The following is a 21,874-nucleotide window of genomic DNA, read 5'->3' on the forward strand; positions in this document are numbered from 1 at the left end:
GTCAAGGCCCTGTTAAGCTGAGAAATATGGAATTGAGATTGTTAGCTGGGGCGAACTGGTCAAATGTTCTATGCCCAAGATGAAACCGAGTTCCATCGAGATCAAAGGATATGGTGTTCCTTCGAAGAAGAAAATGCATTAAATTGCATAATTGCATACATTTTAGGCATAAATAGGATCATGGCATTCATAATTGCGTGATGACTTAAATATTTACAGGTTTCACAGGAATAGTTAAAGATTGAAGATATTGAAGCATCGAGACGAACATAACTGGTTTGGAGATTTTGAAAAGAATGATGTTTATACGAAAACTGAGCCAAAGCAGATTCACATATCCAATGGTTTCCAGACAAGTTTTCGTGATGGAGATGGATTTTCAGAAATTTTATCAAATCCTAAATTTTTGAATATAATATTTTCAAACATACATTAATGATTGGTAATGTTTGATTTTCAGGTTGGACCTTCGAAACAGGTCAATCTCAAGCCTTCACAGAAGAATAGTGAAGCAAACCATCATAAGCCTTCACTGAAGAGTAGTGAAGCAAACTCATTTTATGAAGATCGAGTTCTATACTCTCTAAAGGAATAGAGAGCAGACTCGTTTTATGAAGATTGTTCGAGTTCTATACTCTCTAAAGGAATAGAGAGCGGACTCGTTTTATGAAGATTGTTCGAGTTCTATACTCTCTAAAGGAATAGAGAGCGGACCCGCTTTATGAAGATTCTTCGAGTTCTATACTCTCTGAAGAAATAGAGAGCGGACCCGTTTTATGAAGATTGTTCGAGTTCTATACTCTCTGAAGAAATAGAGAGCGGACCCGTTTTATGAAGATTGTTCGAGTTCTATACTCCCTGAATGAATAGGGAGCGGACACATTTGTTGAAGATTGTTCGAGTTCTATACTCTCTGAAGGAATAGAGAGCGGACCCGTTTTATGAAGATTATTCGAGTTCTATACTCCCTGAACGAATAGGGAGCGGACCCGTTTGTTGAAGATTGTTCGAGTTCTATACTCCCTGAACGAATAGGGAGCGGACCCGTTTATTGAAGATTGATCGAGTCTTATACTCTCTGAAGGAATAGGGAGCGGACACGTTTGTTGAAGATCAAGTCCTATACTCTCTGAAGAAATAGGGAGCAGACACATTTGTTAAAGATTGTTTGAGTCCTATACTCTCTGAAGAAATAGGGATCGGACGCGTTTTTTTTAAGATTGTTCGAGTCTTATACTCCCTGACTGAATAGGGAGCAGACACGTTTGCCGAAGATTGTTCGAGTCTTATACTCCTTGAAAGAATAGGGAGCAGACCCGCCATTTGAAGATTTTTCAAGTCTTGCTTATCCTGAAATAGCAGAGAAGCGGATTAATCTTTTGAAGTTCTAATGGCCGGACAAACTTGATCATCTATTGATCTTTGCTCTATTCTCGTTACACGATAATGAGCAAAGAGGGGCAGCTGTAGATACTCGATTTGTCCGAGGTTATGTCGGAGCAGACCTGAAGCCATGGCAACCTAACCCGACCCCAAGCCAGTTGAAGGCCCAATTTAAACCCAATGATCTAGCAGAGTATTTACCAGTTCACGTGAGGATTCCCTAAAACAATGGGAATTTATTTTAGCCGTGTATGATAACTGGTAAGTTATCAAAAATTACCAATAAGATCGGGTCCATGATTTTGGAGAGGGAAGGAAACTGTAAATGGAGTGGGGTCGGTTTTTTATTAGGAATTAACCTCTAGAAACGAAAAGGGGACTAGGATCACAAATAACAGAAAAAAGAGGAAAGAGGGGGGAGATTTGATCGAGTTTCAGAGACCATTACGAGAAGAAGGGGAAACCAGATTTTCTTGTTTTTTTACATAGCAGAACAAGGGGAAAGAAACCAAAAAAAAACAACATTTCCATATTAAAAGATCGAGCAGTGTAACAGAGGTTGGATCCTCGTTTTTCCGGAGATCAATAACAAGCAAGGAACAATTCTTTTGGTATCTTCTATCTTTATTTCATTTTCTGGTAATTTCCATGAATGCTTTTATTCTAAACAAGTTAAAATACAGGAAAGATTAGTTAACTACATTACCTTGCTTGATTTTGCTCTCCATTTGCCTTGTAATTATCACAAAGCGTTTAGTTGGGGTGTTGGTGAGAGTTAGGTTTCCTTGAGTAGCCATCATTCGTAAGTTAGAGGTGAAGTCTTCAGAGAAATAAATAGAAAATGGTGAGGAAATAGCTAGTTTACCTGTCGTCGAAATTTTCGTCTGGGAAGGCTCTCGGCAGCAATGGTCGAAGGTCGTAGCAGCATTAAAATTCCCCACTACTCTGTAGCCATTTTTCTCTCCAATCGCCTCTAAGAACCCACCTTTCAATTCCTTTGATCGACAAACATGAGAGCCCCACCGAATTTCGTATGTTGGATTCCAACCAATTTTGATAATCAACATTTTTGGTCGATTAAACCGAGACCCAAACTGAACTTAAAGCTCCTTATTTTCCTATCATAAGTCCCAAATTACAGCCCCTAAAATTAATTATAAATCCTCAGAATTTTTCATCATTCTACCCAACGATTACACCTCCATTTACTTGCTTCAACTCCGGGCGAAAGACTCGAATAAAGTGACGAGCGATAAGGGGGTGATGGTGAGCTATGGTTAGAAGAGAAGTGGCCACCAAGGCTAGGAGAGATGAGTATGGTCAGTATGCTAAAAAGATTGAAAAAGGGAGCTTGAACGGCAGAGTTTTCTTGCGCATGATTCACTTAGGATTAGATTTAGTTTAGTTTTTTTTTTAGTTTAGGTTATATATTAAAGAATTTGGGTTAATTACTTTCTGGCCATCAAATTTTCTTGGTAAAATCAGGTTTCCAGTCCCCAAATTTTAAGACTATTTTACACTTTAGTCACCTTTAGGACTACTTTTAAATTTAATCCTTTGTGTTTGTCTTGATTTAGTTATTTTCTAGTTTTTAGTTTTAGTTATAATCTTGTTAGATTATTTGGGTGTAGATTCCTCATTTATACGCATGTTTCATTTTAATCTATACTTTAGTTTTAGTTTGTATGTCGAAGTTTACATTCATTTAAATTTAGTCATTACATTTATGTATATATACACTTTTTAAAATTTATAGTTTAGCATGTTATGATTTTGTTTTTATATTTGAGTCACATTTTGTACATTAGGTATTAATATGCGTAATTTATGATTTTTTTAATTAAAATATACGTACATATTTTTTTTGTATGTCACATTGTATGATATTTTTAATTTTGTTTAATTAATTTTTGGCATTACATACTTTTTGTACAATTTGTATGATATCCTCATTTGTATAACTCGACATTTTACATAATTGGATTAAGGTTAATACCCTTTTAATTTAAAATTGTTTTAAGTGGGCAGTCATAACTGATTTGAGGCCCGCTTTTAATGATTTTAAAATAAAAGTGTATCCCGAAAGTAAAACCAAAAAATTGATTCGTCACCTAAAATTTGGGAACGAGAGAAAAAGAAATGTTCGTTTATTTAAATATATCGAGAAAATGTTGTTATATCTTTAAGATCTGGTCTCGATATTTGTAAATAATCGAACATTCTTTATCTTTCTAAAACGACTTGGTAATTTTAATTTAATTTGTTTGAGTGCTTTTGAATGTTTTTAAATTTACGTCATTGTTTTAAGGGATCAAAAATCAAATAAAGTTCAAATTTGTAAAATTCAATGCAATGACGTTAATTAATCAACTAGGTACCAATTTAGGGCGTCGTGTGGGTGCTAATCCTTCCCTATACGTAACTGACTCCTGAATTCAGATTTTGATAACGCAGACCTTAATTTATTGTTTTAATTTAAATTAATTTTTATTTAAAATAACAAACATCTTTGGGTGCCCAATCACACCCTAATCAAAGATTGGTGGCGACTCTTTGAACAATATGGTTTTAACGAAAAGAAAATTTCAATTTTTTCGAAACGAGAGGTTTTTAAATCGCATTTATTTTTTAAATTAAAAATCAATTGAAAATGTAAATTAAAAATTAATGTGGTTTTTCAAAATCTCACATTTTCACTTTGTTTAAGAAAAATCGTTTCGACAATTTGCGTTCAATATTAAGCACACATAACACACAACAATCACCATCAGTCACGATTTCATATGAGTTTTGGTCGTTAGGGGGAGGTTAGGTCTGGTAGAGATTCATCGACGAAAAAAGATGATAACCAATGTAGGTTTATAAGTTGAAATGAAGGTTTTTAAAGTTTTGATGTTATTTCAAAATTTTATGTTATATATATAATTTTACTTTATAAATAAATTTCTTAAAGTCATTAGATTGTGACATGTATCACTTAATGAGATAAATTAATACCGTTGATGATCCGACCTTCTAAAATGATAACATTTATAAATTTAAACATTAAGATAAGTCAAAATATTTTAAATACCTATTCGTGAAATACAATATAGTTTCGACATTTATTTAATATTTAAGCCTATCTGAAAACAGAGTTGCAAGATAGTTTTGTCCGCCCCGTCTTTCATACTCATAAATCAATCTATTTCTCTCTGGTTTGAGATTTCTATCTTCTACAGTATTTTCTTCATCAATGGCGACTCAAGGGCAAGTCATAACTTGCAAAAGGTACCCTATTTGTTTATTTATTTTTTGATGATGCGTTTACTAGACGTTATGGAACCCTATTAATTCTAATGCGGTTGCGATTTTGAAGCGGCGGTGGATTATGAACCGAACAAGCCACTGGTCATTGAGGATGTCCAGGTGGCTCCGCCGCAAGCCGGTGAGGTTCGGATCAAGATTCTCTTCATTGCTCTCTGCCACACCGATGCCTACACTTGGAGCGGAAAGGTTTTTTTCTTTCCTTTTTTGTTAAATATACGTTTTCCATTTCATTTTTCTATATCCCAGTTGCTTTATTAGTATAATTCAAAATGAATCCGGTTGCATCTTACGTGTTTCCTTCTTGGTTTGAAAAATGTGTAAGCTCCAATTGCTTTATCTCGAAGAGGGAACTGTTTAAGATGAGAAAAGAATTGGATTATTTTAGCCTTATTTACTTTTCTATCCAAACAAACATTACTTAATGACTTTCTTCTTCAAAGTGCTATGTAAACTGGATTGCTAGTCCTGAGGAAAATGTGGAAATTCCATGCTAAATGGGAGTGTTTTGCTGATTTTGTTTTGTTGCTTTAAAATGGGAACTGTATGGTGTCGTTAATTGCAATACTTTTTTTGGTGATTTGAAACTGAAGTGAGATATTATTGATGAATATAATTTGATTTCCATGTATCCTCTTGTAGTGACTGTGATAGCGCCTAGTCTAATCTGGTTAGAGTTTTTCCTTTTCTTCTGATATTTTCTAATCAGCTGTTTAATTATGATGTATAATATGCTTGATTTACCTATTTCAAGATCCTGAGGGTCTATTCCCATGCATTCTTGGACATGAGGCTGCTGGGTACGTTATTTGCTATTAGTTTTTGTAGTTTCTGAGCCTCTTGATTGCTGATGAGCTTAGAATTGTTTTGAAATTTTGAGCGCAGGATTGTAGAAAGTGTTGGTGAAGGTGTAACTGAAGTTCAACCAGGTGATCATGTCATCCCTTGTTACCAGGCAGAGTGTAGAGAATGCAAATCAGGGAAGACCAACCTGTGTGGCAAAGTTAGGACTAGGGGTGTAAACGAGCCGAGCCGAGTCGAGCTCGAGTATCGCTGAGCTCGACTCGACTCGAAAACTCGCGAGCTTAAAATTTTTAAGCTCGACTCAAACTCGAAATCCTGAATTGAAGTTCGTGACCAGCTCGAAAAGGCTCGAAATAAAAAAAAAAATCTTAAACTTAACTAGATTGAAGCCTCAAACTCGAACCTGAACCTTAAATACATGAAAGCCTTACTGTATTTTTTTTATAAAAAAATCAACACATAAATGTTAATATTATTAATAATTTTTTTTTAAATATAATCTTAATATATTATATTTTCGAGCTGCTCACGAGCTTTTCGAATCGAGTATCAACTAGTTCGTTTCGGCTCGTTAAGAATTCGAGTCGAGCTCGAGTCGAGTCCATTCGATCCGAGTATTTATCGAGCCTTGACCGAGTCGATCTCGAGTAGCTCGCGATCTGTCTCGTCTCATTTACAGCCCTAGTTAGGACTGCTACTGGAGCTGGAGTCATGATGAATGATCGCAAGAGCCGCTTCTCAGTAAATAGCAAACCAATCTACCACTTCATGGGCACCTCTACGTTTAGCCAGTACACGGTTGTGCATGATGTTAGTGTTGCAAAGATTGATCCACAAGCTACTGTGGACAAAGTATTCCTTCTTGGTTGTGGTGTTCCAACTGGTAAACACTTGTTTAACATGCTCATTATTTCATGAATTTGTAATTACATACATATTTGGTTTGATAGTGCATATGTATTTGGTTTTGTAATTGCGTATACTGCAGCATTTTTACAAAACCCCCGTATTTATATATATATTGTGTTGGATAGGGCTTGGAGCAGTTTGGAACACAGCCAAAGTTGAACCAGGGTCTACTGTTGCTATTTTTGGCCTTGGGACTGTTGGTCTTGCCGTAAGGGTCAAATATGCATCTTACTTGCCTTGAAATTTATTAATACAGTTTTTCATGGAGTTCTGTGCATGTTTGAGCTGTGTTTTCAAAATATTTTTTATTTTCATCATTCTTCTCTTTATGGTACTAGTCTGTTAGATATTAAATATAGTTTATCTTTGAATGCAATTGTGCAGGTGCAGAGGGTGCGAAATCAGCTGGTGCTTCAAGAATAATTGGTGTAGATATTGATAGCAAGAAGTATGATATTGGTAAGTAGTTTACAAATAATAATATTACAAAGAAGACTGTTTAGTCAGTCTTAATATGGAATATTCAGTAAATATTCTGTACAATGTGAGTAATGGAATAAATTGCTAGAAAACGAGTGGTTACTGCTTTGCTTGTCTTTCTGTAAAAAATCTAAAACATGCATTACATACGGTCTTCTCCTTCTAGATGCTGATTTCCTTCTGCTTGGTGAATGCATCTTGCAGCAAAGAATTTTGGAGTTACAGAGTTTGTGAATCCAAAGGACTATGATAAACCAATTCAGCAGGTCCTTGTTGATCTCACAGATGGTGGTTTTGATTACAATTTCAAGCGTATCGGAAATGTCTCTGTTATGAGAGCTGCTTTGGAATGCTGTCATAAGGTATGAGGTGCCTGAATTTGATGAGCTTTAATGACTGTAAATGGAATACCACTTATAATGCGCCTTATAAATTTTCAGGCTGGGGAACTTCGGTTATCATAGGTGTTGCCGCATCAGGTCAGTAGATATCTACTCGACCTTTCCAATTGGTGACTGGCCGTGTTTGGAAAGGGACTGCTTTCGGTGGATTCAAGAGTCGTTCACAAGTTCCCTGGCTTGTTGACAAGTACATGAAGAAGGTAAATGCAGTTTGTGTGCAATTCTATCTTTACACCTATAGAGTGAGCAGGACTTTATTATACTCTCCTTCCCACTACAGGAAATCAAAATCGACGAGTACATCACCCACAATTTGACTCTCGACGATATTAATAAGGCGTTTGATCTAATGCACGAAGGGGGTTGCCTCTGATGCGTGCTAAAGTTGCATGAATAAGACTATATGTGTGAACTAAAGGGGTGATCTGTGAAGAACTACGTGCCTTTATCCTCTGGAACCGGGTGTGTACACTTTTATTGCCTTACGAGTATAAACTAGAACGTGTTTCTATGAAGCCTAGTGTTTAAGCCTTGCGAAAAATGCTTGCTTTACCGTATTAGAAGAGAACCTGCGATGGAGATGTATGCATGAATAAAATAATGGAGCAACAAATCATCTGAATTATGGAGTTGATGAGTATCAGACATTGATGTTCTGAATTTTTGGTGGTTTACTCCTGCAACTGTTTTTTTTTAAGAGAGTTGTATAATTTGCAGTTCGAAAGTGTAGATTACACGTGCCCTCCTATCTAGCAATGGACCAAGGGGGAGCAAGTGGAGGCTGTGGTCCCTTAAAAAATTTAAATTCTCATATATTTTAATTATTTTTTTTGTATTTTTTATTGAAAATATATTTTTCGTCCTCCTAAAATTTAATAATTTTCTCATCCCTTAGAATTAGGGGTGAGTAAAATTCAGTTAGACTCGAAAAATTAATTTTTTTTTTCAATTTTGAGTTATTCGAGTCAACTTGAATTATCGATTCGATTTTCAAGATTGAGTCGAGTTGAAATTTGGAAATTTTGAGTTAACCAAAAAATTGAAAATTTGACTAAATATTTTGATAGTTTTACGATTTAGTCCTTGATTTCATTATTCATTCGATTCCTCCTTGAAGTTTCATTTTTACTAAATTTGAATTACATACTCCTAAACTATTATAGAATACATATGTATTTTCAATTCTTCTTTTGATGACAAGTTTTTTAATTTTTTAATTTAGTCTCTTAATTTTTCATAATTTATTTTTTTACCAAATTTGAACTATATGCTCATATATCACAATAGAATACTTATATAATTTCAAGTCTTATTTTTTACTAAAAATGTACACTCGCTTTTCTATTTATTCTCTTAACTTTGCATTTTACTCAATTTGATTTTTTTACCGTAATTATTTATAAATTTTTTATTCTCATCAATTTCTTGACTCTTCTATACTCTCATCAATATTTGATATATTAAATAACATTATAATGTGAAAATAATATATATATATATATATGGGTAGAGAAAGTCGAAAAATTAAAATCAATCTTTATCATAATACTATAAATAATTATATAAAATTAGTATAGAAACTTGACTAGACTAAAAAAATTAAGTTAAGTTCGAGTTGTAAAATACGATTCATCAATTTGAATAACTCAATTTTTTCTTCGACTCGATCGATTACTCATCTCTACTTAAAATTTTATAAATTTATTTGTGTAACATAAAATCATGTTTCTTTTCTTCCTCCTATCTTAACCAAGATGAATGAACCATGATTCGTTTTAGAGTCAATGAATGGATGTATTTTCCCCATATGACAAACCTTTTGACTCTTTGAGTTCTAACTTTGAAAATTTCTGATTTGCTTGTACTACACTGTGGTTTTGAATTGGTTTACACAACCACTTTGAAAGTAACTGTTCCGAAATAATATAGCGCACGTGTAAGTATTGCATTACAAAATGTGCTGAAATTTATATAAAATGCATAATATATTAATAGTGAACGTTGCATTACAAGAGATCACACTGAAATCTGTTTTTTTCTTTAATAGATGAAAGGTGAATGTTGTTTAAGGTTTGAATTCGAGGATTAATAGTGCCGTTCGAAATCTGCATTGGGGCCGTAGCCTATGGATCATCATCTTCATCTTCGGCTTCGTCCAAGATTGCATTGGCTTTTTCCATGGCAACAATCTCACTGCAAATTAAATGCAGCAATCGAAGTTAAAAACAGAAAAGGAGAATTTAAAGAGATGATATATAACAAGGTGTTTTTTTTTTTTTTTGCAGAAACAAACCGAAGGAAACGAGTGAGAATAGCAGCTTGAACCAGATCTCCACTCTCACGCGCCTTCAAGATCCCGTACATGAGAAGGAGCTTGGCTCGAGTGATGGCCGATTGCTTCACGATCATTTCAGTCTCTTCTTTCAGTTCGTCGCATTGTTTCGCGATCTCATTGAACTTGGTCACTAATTTCCTCTTCTCGTCTCTCAAGCATCCTTGTTCTTCCTTTACCTTCCCCATCTCAGCTTTCGCTCGTCTTGCTTCAACCCTAACCCCCAATTTCTTCTCCGTTCGTGGTTTCGAGCCCACCCGATCAGTCTTCCTCGGCGCCATGTTATTAGGATTTAGAATTCTGAATCAAAAGCCGATTGAGATAAATGATCAGTGAACTCTGACATGGTTTAACTTAAATAGTTGTATGCTCCAACAATCTCTCTGAACTTTACCCAGTTGCTGGGAAGAGAGCTCGAACTTTGCTGGAAAGCGCGATTTGGAAAAAAAAAATGTGCTTTATAATGGTCAAGGTCAACAGCGTCAGTCTATCGCACGGTCTTTAAACTGTAAACGCGCGATTGCCAGGGATTTTGCCTCGAAATGCCATCTTGAAAGAGGATACCAAGGCTTTTTAAACATTTGGAAAAAAAAAAAATTTAATTAAAAGAGTATTTTTATCTTTTGAGACATCATATCAAAATACGATGTGTGTGAATATTTATTGTTAAATGATTAATAAAATTTTGAATATATAATATTTTATATTTATTTGGCTAATAAAAATTTAACAATTTTATAAATTGAAAACTAAATTAAAATATAAGGGTAAAGTACACAATGGTCTCTCGATTATAAAGTATTATTTTATTGAATCATCCGTTTATTACAAATTACAAAATGGCTCACTAATTATAGGATGTTTTTTAAGTCCTCCAACTATTAAAAGTTATAAAATGGTCACTTGACTATTTATTATGTTCTAAACTCGTATTTTTCGTTAAAAATTATGAGAGTTTAAATTGGAAGTTAACCTGTTAATTGAGATATGATATTCGTTTGAGATTCTCTGGGATCATATTATATTATGTTTCAGTCAGCAGGCTAACGTCCAACTCCAATCGCCATCAAATTTTTAATGAAAAATAACAGGTTTGGACCACAATAAATAGTCAAATTATCATTTTATAACTTTTAATAGTCAAAGACTTGAAAAAACAATATCTTATAGTTAAGGAACCGTTTTATAACTTTTAATAATCGAAAGACTCAATAAAACAATACCCTATAATCGAAAACCATTTATGTACTTTGCTCAAAATATAAAATATACCGTAAAAGGGACTAAAACTATAAAAAAAATCTTAGGATTTATCCAAACTTGTAACTTTCATGTTCGTTTCATTTCTCTAACCACTTCAACAGGATTTCAAAGCACGCGCCGTCCGGTACGAGACCTTCTGATTTCATGGTCATTAACGGCTAAAACAATAATTAATTAATATATTTTCAAGTAGACGATGGTACGTGAGAAGGACGCTCTAAATAGGGAAAGTGACATCGTACCGCATAGCAGCTTACTCATAATCGGCGCCATAAACGAAGAGCTCTCAACTCTCAAGTGTGAAAATCTGGGAGAAAAACCAAAGGAAAACGACAACTGTCAAGCCGGGTGAGTGAGCCGGTGAGGCAATGATCATACCTAACGGTAAAAATTATGTGGCAAATGTGTTTTTTAGATAAACTACGAATTTAGCACTTAAAATATCGATTTTGATATATCTAAACTTTCAATTTTTTTAAAATCATACCTAACATTTAATTTTTATTTTATTTTAATATCCACCGTTAAAAATCCAACGCGTTTAGTACCAAAACTATCTATTTTGAACTGTTTTAGTACCTAAACTTTCAATTTTTTCAAAACTTAGAGTTGAATTTTGAACGAGATACTAAAATAAAATAAAAATTAAATTTTAGATATTATTTTATAAAAAATTAAAAGTACTAAACCGGATCAAAACTGATAATTTAGGTATTAAACGTGGAATTTACCCTTTTTTGGCTTTGGCGTTGTTGGTTTGGAAAGTCTTTTTGGCACCATTGCATGCATGCCACATGCACGTAGAATTTCCTTAGTAAAAAAAAACACTGTACTTTATCGTTGATGCAAGTTAATGCTTCTCCTTTGTTTGAAGCATTAATATTATAAAAGCTTAAAAAAAAAACCATGGCAATGCCATGAATTGAGTCTCTTTATGATTCATTCATTTTCCTTCAATGTCTTGAATTGTTTTTCCACTTAAAAAAGGGTTTCTGATTTCTTTTAGCATTTTTACGATTCCCTTCATGAACCAACCAACCAAAAGGCAAAGTTTTTTCACAGCAAAAAGAACTAAGCTAGCGTTTGACATTTACTTCCCTATATATAATGCCATCTTCATTATTTAGTTGTGTGTGTGTGTGTGTTTTTTTTTTATTAATTTCCTAGAAACGAGAAGCCCAGAGTTCGCTTAATCTCCTTTTCTTATGTGTAACCTCTCCTTCTCTTTGTATTTATAACTCCTATTTTTAGCGTTCTTCTCTTTCTCTCTCTTGCTTGAAGGAATAAAATCTCTGCTAAACAGATCCAAAAGGAAATACAATGCAAGTTTTCAGGTAAGAAAGAATCTCTCGCGTTGCTCTTCCGATTAAATTTTCTGACTTCTTGCATAATTCGGTTTTCATCCCATGTTATCCAGTGTCCTTTACATAAGGTTCTGTGTTGATTTTATAAAAGTTTTGGATTTATATGTTAAAAATTGGCACATCAAATTGCATCAATTGTCAACATTATGGGTGGCAATTTGGTGGCATTAATGGGGTGGCAAAATTGGTCAAATTTGGCCACCAAATTGTTGAAAATTTTGGATGATAAAACTATGCAATTAGTCATTGTAATTTAGGGTATTTACAAATTAGTCCTTAAAGCGTCAACTATAAATACCCTAGCTCATTTAGCTTCAAAACCATCCCAAAGCATTCTAGCTTTCTTCCAATACTAGAGAGAATTTAGAGAGTTTCTTGAGAGTTGTTTTCTCCTTTTTATCAAGAGAGAATTATCATTGTTTTCTCTTTGGTAGATCGAGAGGGGTTGTAATTCCTATTTTCTCATAGTGAAATTCTTCTACCGTTGCCCGTGGTTTTTACCCTATATAATTTAGGGGTTTTCCACGTAAATTTTGTGTCTCTTTTTATCTTCATTTTTATTTTCTCAAATTATCAGTTGCGATTTTGCTCTATTAGATAGCCGTCTTCCGCAACAATTGGTATTAGAGTTAGATTAGAGTGTGTAATATCTGCTTATTGTCTTTGTGGTTGCCACCAAAAGGTGGATCCTCCAACATAAGAAAATAAGAAGTTATTACCCATTCTTTGAAGGTTCCAGAGAACTATTCACGATAGTGAAATAGTGGGAGCTATCCGTAAAAGAAGTTATGGCAACAAAATTTGATATTGAAAAATTCAATGGGAGAAATTTCTCATTGTGAAAATTGAAGATGAATGACATCCTAAGGAAAGACGGGTGTCTAGCGGCTATCAGTGAAAGTCCGATGTGTTTTCAACTTTCAAAAACTTCAAAGCGCGGGTGGAACTTGATTCTGGAAATAAAATCAATTGTTTCAGAACAGATAATGGAAGAGAATACACAAGTGAAGAATTTGATAACTTTTGAAGGAAAGAAGGCATCAAAAGACAGTTCACAGTGGCGAACACTCCTCAACAAAATGGAGTGGCAAAGCGGATGAACAGAACCTTGTTAGAAAGAACAAGAGCAATGTTGAGGGATGCAGGCCTAGAAAAATCATTCTGGGCAGAAGCAGTCAATAGCGTCTGTTATTTGGTGAATCGAGCTCCATCAACTGAAATAGAGCTGAAGACACCAATGGAGATGTGGACTTCTAAACCAGTTGATTATTCAAACCTCCATGTATTTGGAAGTTTTGTGTACGTGATGTACAATGCCCAAGAAATTTCAAAGCTGGATCCAAAATCCAGGAAATGCAAATTCTTGGGGTATGCTGATGGAGTAAAGGGGTATCGCTTGTGGGATCCTACTACCCGCAAAGTGATCATTAATAGGGATGTTATCTTTGTAGAAGATAAGTTACAAAGAAAAGAAGATGATGATAGCGCTGAAAAGTTAGAGACTACAGAGATACATGTGGAAAATGAGGTTGAACAAGGAGATTCTTCTGAAGCAAAACCAGCACATGATGAACAAGAACCAGGGAGTTCTGAAACTCCAACAACTCGTCAATCAGATCGTGTGAGAAGACGTCCCAATTGGCACTCAGATTATGTTATAGAAGATAATATTGCATACTGCCTTTTAACAGAGGACGGTGAGCCATCAACATACCAGGAGGCAATACACAGCTCAGATGTTTCACTGTGGATGATGGCGATGCAAGAAGAAATCGAAGCCCTTCATAAAAATAATACATGGGACCTTGTGCCACTACCACAAGGAAGGAAGCCAATTGGTAACAAATGGGTTTTCAAAATCAAGCGAAATGGTGACGACCAAGTGGAGAGGTGTCGTGCAAGACTGGTGGTCAAAGGATATGCTCAAAAAGAATGTATTGATTTCAATGAAATATTTTCTCCTGTGGTTCGACTAACAACAGTTCGAGTAGTTTTGGCAATGTGTGCTACATTGGACTTACATCTAGAGCAGCTAGATGTTAAAACAGCTTTTCTTCATGGAAATCTTGAAGAAGAAATTTATATGCTCCAGCCTGAAGGTTTTGAAGAAAAAGAAAAGAAGAACTTGGTTTGCAGGTTGAACAAATCTCTGTACGGTCTAAAGCATGCGCCGAGGTGTTGGTATAAGAGATTTGATTCCTTCATTATGTGCCTTAGATACAACAGACTTAATGCAGACCCTTGTGCTTATTTCAAGAGGTCTGGTGATAACGATTTTGTTATATTGCTGTTGTATGTGGATGACATGTTGGTTGCAGGACCCAACAAAGATCATATTGAAGAATTGAAGGCACAACTGGCTAGGGAATTTGAAATGAAGGACTTGGGATCAACAAACAAGATTCTAGGGATGCAATTCACCGAGACAGAAGTAATAGGAAGATTTGGCTTTCACAAAAGAATTACTTGAAGAAAATCTTGTCACGATTTAGCATGCAAGATTGTAAGCCAATTTATACCCCTCTTCCTATTAACTTCAAATTATCCTCTAGTATGAGTCCTAGCAGTGAAGAAGAGAGGATGGAGATGTCTCGAGTACCGTATGCATCAACAGTGTGAAGTTTAATGTTCGCTATGATATGCACAAGACCAGACATTGCACAAGCAGTGGGAGTGGTTAGTCGGTACATGGCGAATCCAGGCAAAGCGCATTGGAATATTGTAAAGAGGATCCTAAGATACATCAAAGAGACCTCAAATGTTGCATTATGTTACGGAGGATCAAACTTACTAATCAATGGGTATGTAGATTCTGACTATGCAAGGGATTTGGATAAAAACAAATCTACTACAAGATATGTGTTCAAAGTTGCTGGTGGAGCTGTAAGCTGGGTTTCAAAATTGCAGTCAGTTGTGGCTACGTCCAAAATAGAGGCAAAATATGTAGCAGCTACACAAGCCAGTAAAGAAGCAATTTGGTTGAAGATGCTATTGGAGGAGCTTGGGCACAATCAAGAGTATGTCTCTCTGTTTTGTGACAGTCAAAGCGCCTTGCATCTAGCAATGAATCCAGCATTTCATTCAAGGACTAAGCACATACGAGTTTAGTACCATTTCATTCGTGAAAAGGTGGAAGAAGGAACGGTAGATATGCAGAAGATCCATACCAAAGACAACATAGCAGATTTCATGACGAAGGCAATCAATGCTGATAAATTTACCTGGTGTCGATCCTCCTGTGGCCTGTCGGAAACGTAAGCAACATGAAAGGTACAAGGTAGAAAGAATGGTGTGAAGATATGATTGTTCCAATCAAATCTTCAAGTGGGAGATTGTTGAAAATTGGCACACCAAATTGCATCAATTGTCAACATTATGGGTGGCAATTTGGTGGCATTAATGGGGTGGCAAAATTGGTCAAATTTGGCCACCAAATTGTTGAAAATTTTGGATGATAAAACTATGCAATTAGTCATTGTAATTTAGGGTATTTACAAATTAGTCCTTAAAGCTTCAACTATAAATACCCTAGTTCATTTAGCTTCAAAACCATCCCAAAGCATTCTAGCTTTCTTCCAATACTAGAGAGAATTTAGAGAGTTTCTTGAGAGTTGTTTTCTCCTTTTTATCAAGAGAGAATTATTATTGTTTTCTCCTTGGTAGATTGAAAGAGGTTGTAATTCCTATTTTCTCATAGTGAAATTCTTCTACCGTTGCCCGTAGTTTTTACCTTATATAATTTAGGGGTTTTTCACGTAAATTTTGTGTCTCTTTTTATCTTCATTTTTATTTTCTCAAATTATCAGTTGCGATTTTGCTCTATCTGATAGTCGTCTTCCGCAACATTATAAGTTTTCGGTTTGGCGTTTTCATTTTTGGTTGTTACAGTTTTGCAATAATTTTTTTTTCCATTTTCTTTTTTTGCAAACAGGGTGTTGTAGTGTTTGAATCATACAGCCCAGGAATGGGCATTGAAATTTTTAAACTTTATGTAAAAGAGGCCATTTTTGTGTTGGATTTTAGAAGAATATATATTGGAAGGTTACAGGATTTGAGGATCAAAGGGAATTGAAAGGGTATCCATTTCATATCTTGGTATAATTTCAGAAGAACAAAGCATGAACTTGTTTTTAATGGAGGAGGGATTTGTATTCATTTGGTGAAATGACTCAATGAGCAAATGTAGGATGAAATAATTAAGTGTTCAGACATGGAAAGCAAGGAAGAAGCTGAAGGAAATGAAGACATTAATCCACCATCACCCTCATGGAAATCGAACAATCCTTCTGAGGAGGAAAAGGAGGATGTCAAAGACAGTGGATGGAGAGGCACCAAAATCCGAGCAGTCGGGGAGCCCGGGTTGTTCGAGGCTGCCGCCGTTGGGGCATAGGCGCAGTCAGAGTGAAGTTGTAGCTATAGGACACCGCCGTGACAATAGTTTCCTGAGATTGAAAACTTCTATGCACAAAGCTTTGCGAGTGGGCAGCAATTCGAAGGACGGAAAGTTCCACTCGAGCTTCAATCCCGAGGTTATGGCAAACCAGAAACGCCAGTGGTATCAACTCCACTCCAAAACTATGGTATCTACTCTGTTCCTTTTAAATATGACACCTTTACTAATTGCCTGTCTCTACCAAACTTGCTATATGCACCAGATACTACTATAATGCAGATACCATAAAAGATGATAGCATGTGTGTTTAGTTGGTCTAAGGGCTTCTTACACTTGATTACCATTTGGTTTATAATTTATATGTCAAACATTGATGTTACATAGAAAGTCATACGACATTGCTCATCTTATTGTTAAATGGTGTTATCCCATTTTTTTATTCAGTTTAAGGTTTTATTTGGCCTTACATATATCTCTATTTGATGGGGGTACTGATATATATCTCTATTTGCTTTTTGGAGTCTAATTTGAGGACGTCGTTGCAGGAAAAGCTTAAATATGAGCTGCCTACTTCAATCTTTGAGCACTTCGTTATTGTTGGAATTCATCCGGATACTGATCTCGGGTTGGTGGAGGAAACCTTTGCTGAGAGGAAGAAGTGGGAAGCATATATGAAAAGATCCGAAATGATCGATCTTAAAATGCTACAGAATCATGGACCTCCAGTTCCAATATTTTGAACCCCAGGTTGACTAGATAATTAAATACCAGGAAACTCTTTTGTATTTTTGACAGTATGTTAAATTGCTCCTTAATTAAGTTTGCAGTACCATATGGAGATTAGTGTCTCCTTGCAAATAAGGGCCATGCCATTGCAGAAGCAACAATTTAGTTTGCATAAGCCTTTTCTTTCAAGCTTTTCCCTTGCACCAGTTTAGGGAATGTTTTTACTTTGGTTGAATTCCTTTTTTGTTTAATTTCTTTTCATATGCACTGAAATCATTATTTGTCTTCCTTTTCCTTTTTCCCACTATTATCAGATACTTTTTAGATACCCTCCAGGGAAGAGGTTAGCTATGCGTTTGAAGGACTGCCATCTTTTGTTTTCCTGCAGGTGTTAAGGTTTGTTCTCACTATTTTTTGTGGCAATACTCTGTCTACTATAATAACAATTCTTCAACTTGGTGTGAACTTTATTAGTTTAATTTCTCAGCATTTCCTTTTGTTTGTTCACATACTGCATTTAACCTAATCAAAACAATTATTTTTCGATGAATTTATGCGCGACTACTGGAAAGAACTCCATCATTCAATGAGCTAAATGAGCTTCTTTATGGACAGGTATGTCAAATAAATGTCTCTCCGATTATCCTGTGTTAAACAGTTAAAGAATTCTTATAATGTATCTCTAAATTATAAGTTTACTTCATCTTTCATTTACCTTATTCCAAAGAGTGATGCTCCAACTAAATAGGAGATGAGGTAGAGTTTTGGGTTAACCGACTCATTATTGATTAACTACGATTCTTTCTAAAGGAATCTTAACTATGATCTTATATATATATATATATATATATATATATGGAAGTTATTCCAACTACTTGTCCCTATGTCAAGTCAAAAGTATATCTGGTTTTGATTCATGAACTTTTTCTCTCATGTTGTACATGTCACTTGAAGAAAAAGTAACTTTTTAATGTTCTATGTTCTCCACAGGAGTATTTGGGCAGAGATGATTTTGCGTTTATTTTCTCACTAAAGGTATGTTTTTTTTACGTTATCCTTTCCAAACAACACCTTTAATCTGAATCTTAAGAAAAAGTTAATATGTACATTGAAATCGCCGGTCGTCAATACACTACCACTTCTGTATGAGACACTTCGTTTGAATGAAGCCATTCTTATGCTTGGAGTGTTCATATAACGAGAACTGGTGAATCCCATATTGGCATAAGAATTCTTCGGTTCTGTTTTCGCTTATTTGTTTGAGAAACAGGAACTCATATGGATTGTGAAACATTTTATGCTCTCTTGATTAAATGGCAGGAAATGCTACAGTTTACGGTGTTTGCTTGCATGTACCGGAACTGTAAAACGACAGCCTGGTAATTTAGGCGGTCCATCTCGTATTTCTGAAATTTCCGGATCAAGCAGACAGTTTCTGGTTTCTGCACCTCGCTGTTATTGTTTGCTAACTAGAGTACCTTTCTTTGAGTTGCACTATGAGATGTTGAACAGGTTAAAGTTAATCTGTTTTCCCCCATGACCTTTGAGAATTGTTGATTGCCAAAAATCGGGGGATATATGTTAACTACTACTAAAATCTTGCTGATAAACGAATTCTCAAGATCTTACTTGCATGCAGTATTAACGCACAGGAGCGCCTAAATCGATTAACCGAAGTTGTTAGCGAAATCAATCCATCTCTCGATGATAATGCACCGTCCGACTTGAAACAATATGACCAAGCAAACGATAACACCATCACCGACACTCCCAATAGCAAGTATGTTAATGAATGGATGGCTTCTGCTATGCCTGCTAACAGTAAAGTGAATAAGTGATATTTGGTGACACTTCTGTCAATGATGAGGTTTCATCTGCTTCATTAAAGATCGGTCCACCACTTTCATTTGAAAGTGTGACAGCGAGTGAGGCTTCGGAAAGTGTTCTCTACATTGATGACAATGTATCCGAAGCCTCGGAAAATCGTAGCAATGCTTCGGAAAGAATAAGTGGCAACCACGAAAATCGACAAATTTTTTCAGATATTGGATCAGTTGTCAGCTTTAGGAACTGTACTTCCTATCAATCGGTATTCAGGTGGTGAATTATGATCAACTAAGTGATGTGTTTAAGTTTCTTTTCCATTACTTTTCTCACTTCCTTGTGGGTCTTTTCCAATTTTTTCCAATCACAATTTCAGTAATATATTGTTATCTTTGGCAGTCCAGCTAGAAGCCTGACATCAGAGAATAACAATGATGAGGATGATGACCTTTTATGGAATAATGAAAGAGAATATAGGGATGATTTGATATTGAAATGGCTAAGGTTAGTTTTCGTTTTTTTATATCAATGGGACCTATGTTACTCAGACTCGAGTGTTAGTATCCGATACGGGTATGTTCAATCTCCCCCCCCCCACCCCCAAGCTTGTTCATGTCTTTGGAGGGTCCAAAATTTGTCCGACACGGATTCTTTGAGAAAAAGAGGAAGAGTCGGAGTAACATAAATTGTGGTTGTTGAGTTACCGCTTGATCTTTGTGCATCTGATCTCCTTGATGGTGTAATGTTCTTTGATGCATACCTACTCAGTTTGACTTTATCTGTGTTTATAACCATAATATTTCGAATTGCAAATGGAAACAAGTGTAGGCATACACATGCTAGAGTCGTCTAAAACGACCTTTAGGGCATAACAATCGAATAACAAGGAAACACTGCTGTTGTTGGGATTCATATTCTATACTGACAGATATGTTAAAATCTAATGTCTTCATTTAAGCATTTAACATTTAGTAGGTCGCAAGTAAATCATGCATGTACATTCCATTTTGCTCGGTTTCAGTGGATTTCACTAATTGAGCTGAAAAACAAAGAAACAAGACTGAACTGTTTTCTTATCCTAAGATTTTGAAAGAACATATATACACACACCCCCCAAAACTTCGATGCTTTTTTCTGCAAAAATCGCATCCGAAGTAAAGGAAGATGGACTTGTATCAGCTATGCATGCATTCATTTGAGAGAAGATCACAGTTGTGATATCTTAGAAGTTCCTACTTGCATTTTCTGTGTTGTTTTCGGTCGATTTGGTTTCCACCTTATGATTGGTTCTTCCAGATATTGGCAGTGGTCGCAGGAGTATTACTGGAAAAACAGGTTGTAGTAGTTTGCCCGAATCTGGTAAGTTATTTACTTAAGAAATTGTATTTACAAGTAATGTGTCTTCCACGCTTAGTTGTTTCTCTTGTTGAAGCTGTAAACTGTATCCTGGTAGTGACACTAATTCTCATTAATGCAGGCTGTTCTATCGACTGTCGTTTTATCGCTTATTCCTATCATTCGTTCGTTCGAATGGCAGAGTTTATTGCTTCCAGTAATCTCCATAACCTGTTCCATTCCTTGTGAGTTGGTGTTTTTTCTGGGTCTTAGTAAAGAATAAAAAAGAGTTATTTTTGCCATTTTTATTGGTCAAAGCTCTTCCTTTATTTTATTTTTGATCTAAAACTCACTATATCCGGTATTCGCATCGACTCCAGCTATATCTAGAGTCGAAACAAGTCGGACCCCTAAATGAGAGCAAAATTCTTTCAATGTTATTTTCTTTCGTGTTGTGCCTTTATTGTGTACGAATGAACATACTAATATAAGCGGAATTAATGGAAATGCCATGATTTATCTTCTTGTTTCTCTCATTTTGCAGGTTGGCGTACAAGATAAACCGGCTGATTTGAAAATGAAATCAACTTCTAATAAGTTAACTTGAAAGCTCAATGCATTTTACTTACAGTTTATCTGCATGGACTGTCACTTAGTTTGCCTTAGACCAGTGATGACCTAACTTTGAGTATTCTCGGCTGTTCTCCAGGTGAAAACTTGTTACGTGCCGCAACTTCCAAAACGTAAAGAGCTTGTATTGGAACTAGGGCCGATACATTCCAAGCTCTCCTTTGAAGGATCTATTGCTAAGAAGCATCCTACATATAGGTGCAATGAAGCGCAAGTGTTTCTAAATGCTTAATTTTTCTACTTTATTAGCACTAGGGATTTCGAAACTAATTTCCGACTTTCCGTCCTACATTTTCAGGCGGAAGCTGCGACCCAGTTTTTGATAGTCATGAGGGAATACCTGGAGTCCCTTTGTGAAAATCTGAGGACTCGTACAATTACTAATGTACAATCAGACCATGACAGAGTTGGCACTTTACCTCTGTTCTTCCAGTTTGTTTCCCAGAACATATATCACCGCAGAAATGCAGTCATCTTTTCTCAGCTTCATTTTATGTGTTTGCTTAACCAACAGGTTTCCATTCTACTTAAAGATAGTTTCATCGACTCTTTTCCAGTCGCAGATCGACCGTTTATTAAGGTAATCTCCCTACTTTTTTTAGTTCCAGACTTGTAATTGAACAGCTTCCATAACCTAATATTTATGATTTTTTGTTTGCAACTGTTTGTAGACACATAATTGTTCACTGTTCTATCAATTGTCAAGGTATGAGAATGAGCGCTA

General features: G+C 35.5%; 3 protein-coding genes and 1 pseudogene across 3 annotated transcripts; 3 read left to right on the plus strand and 1 right to left on the minus strand.

The window, feature by feature from the left end:
- Positions 1-4,529: 4,529 nt before the first annotated feature.
- On the plus strand, positions 4,530-5,746 carry LOC120131047 (alcohol dehydrogenase class-3-like). The gene is made up of 4 exons (XM_039148153.1): positions 4,530-4,649; positions 4,739-4,879; positions 5,444-5,489; positions 5,575-5,746. The coding sequence occupies exons 1-4, from the start codon at positions 4,619-4,621 to the stop codon at positions 5,744-5,746; spliced, it is 390 nt and encodes a 129-aa protein (XP_039004084.1). The 5' UTR covers positions 4,530-4,618.
- Positions 5,747-6,152: 406 nt separating this feature from the next.
- Positions 6,153-7,489, plus strand: LOC120131044 (alcohol dehydrogenase class-3-like). The gene is made up of 5 exons (XM_039148151.1): positions 6,153-6,376; positions 6,528-6,606; positions 6,782-6,861; positions 7,087-7,244; positions 7,323-7,489. Exons 1-5 carry the CDS (start codon positions 6,205-6,207, stop codon positions 7,344-7,346), a joined length of 513 nt encoding a protein of 170 aa, XP_039004082.1. The 5' UTR covers positions 6,153-6,204; the 3' UTR covers positions 7,347-7,489.
- Positions 7,490-9,352: 1,863 nt separating this feature from the next.
- Positions 9,353-9,911, minus strand: LOC120130717. The gene is made up of 2 exons (XM_039147889.1): positions 9,577-9,911; positions 9,353-9,476 (listed from the first exon to the last, which is right to left on the minus strand). Exons 1-2 carry the CDS (start codon positions 9,894-9,896, stop codon positions 9,407-9,409), a joined length of 390 nt encoding a protein of 129 aa, XP_039003820.1. The 5' UTR covers positions 9,897-9,911; the 3' UTR covers positions 9,353-9,406.
- Positions 9,912-16,452: 6,541 nt separating this feature from the next.
- On the plus strand, positions 16,453-21,862 carry LOC120130692 (annotated as a pseudogene).
- The last annotated feature ends 12 nt before the right edge of the window (positions 21,863-21,874 follow it).

Source organism: Hibiscus syriacus, unplaced genomic scaffold (genome assembly GCF_006381635.1).
Source record: "Hibiscus syriacus cultivar Baekdansim isolate YM2019G1 unplaced genomic scaffold, ASM638163v2 tig00110548_pilon, whole genome shotgun sequence".
Taxonomy (NCBI): domain Eukaryota; kingdom Viridiplantae; phylum Streptophyta; class Magnoliopsida; order Malvales; family Malvaceae; genus Hibiscus; species Hibiscus syriacus.

What these genes read in the sequence shown, in the direction of transcription:
- LOC120130717 (XM_039147889.1), bottom strand. Translation starts at nt 9,896, where the DNA reads ATGGCGCCGAGGAAGACTGATCGGGTGGGCTCGAAACCACGAACGGAG. An exon ending in ATTCTCACTCGTTTCCTTCG is followed by an intron (nt 9,477 to 9,576) that starts GTTTGTTTCTGC and finishes TTTAATTTGCAG; the next exon opens with TGAGATTGTTGCCATGGAAA.
- LOC120131044 (XM_039148151.1), top strand. Translation starts at nt 6,205, where the DNA reads ATGATGAATGATCGCAAGAGCCGCTTCTCAGTAAATAGCAAACCAATC. An exon ending in TGGTTGTGGTGTTCCAACTG is followed by an intron (nt 6,377 to 6,527) that starts GTAAACACTTGT and finishes TGTGTTGGATAG; the next exon opens with GGCTTGGAGCAGTTTGGAAC. An exon ending in CTTTGGAATGCTGTCATAAG is followed by an intron (nt 7,245 to 7,322) that starts GTATGAGGTGCC and finishes ATAAATTTTCAG; the next exon opens with GCTGGGGAACTTCGGTTATC.
- LOC120131047 (XM_039148153.1), top strand. Translation starts at nt 4,619, where the DNA reads ATGGCGACTCAAGGGCAAGTCATAACTTGCA. An exon ending in AGGGCAAGTCATAACTTGCA is followed by an intron (nt 4,650 to 4,738) that starts AAAGGTACCCTA and finishes GTTGCGATTTTG; the next exon opens with AAGCGGCGGTGGATTATGAA. An exon ending in CTACACTTGGAGCGGAAAGG is followed by an intron (nt 4,880 to 5,443) that starts TTTTTTTCTTTC and finishes ACCTATTTCAAG; the next exon opens with ATCCTGAGGGTCTATTCCCA.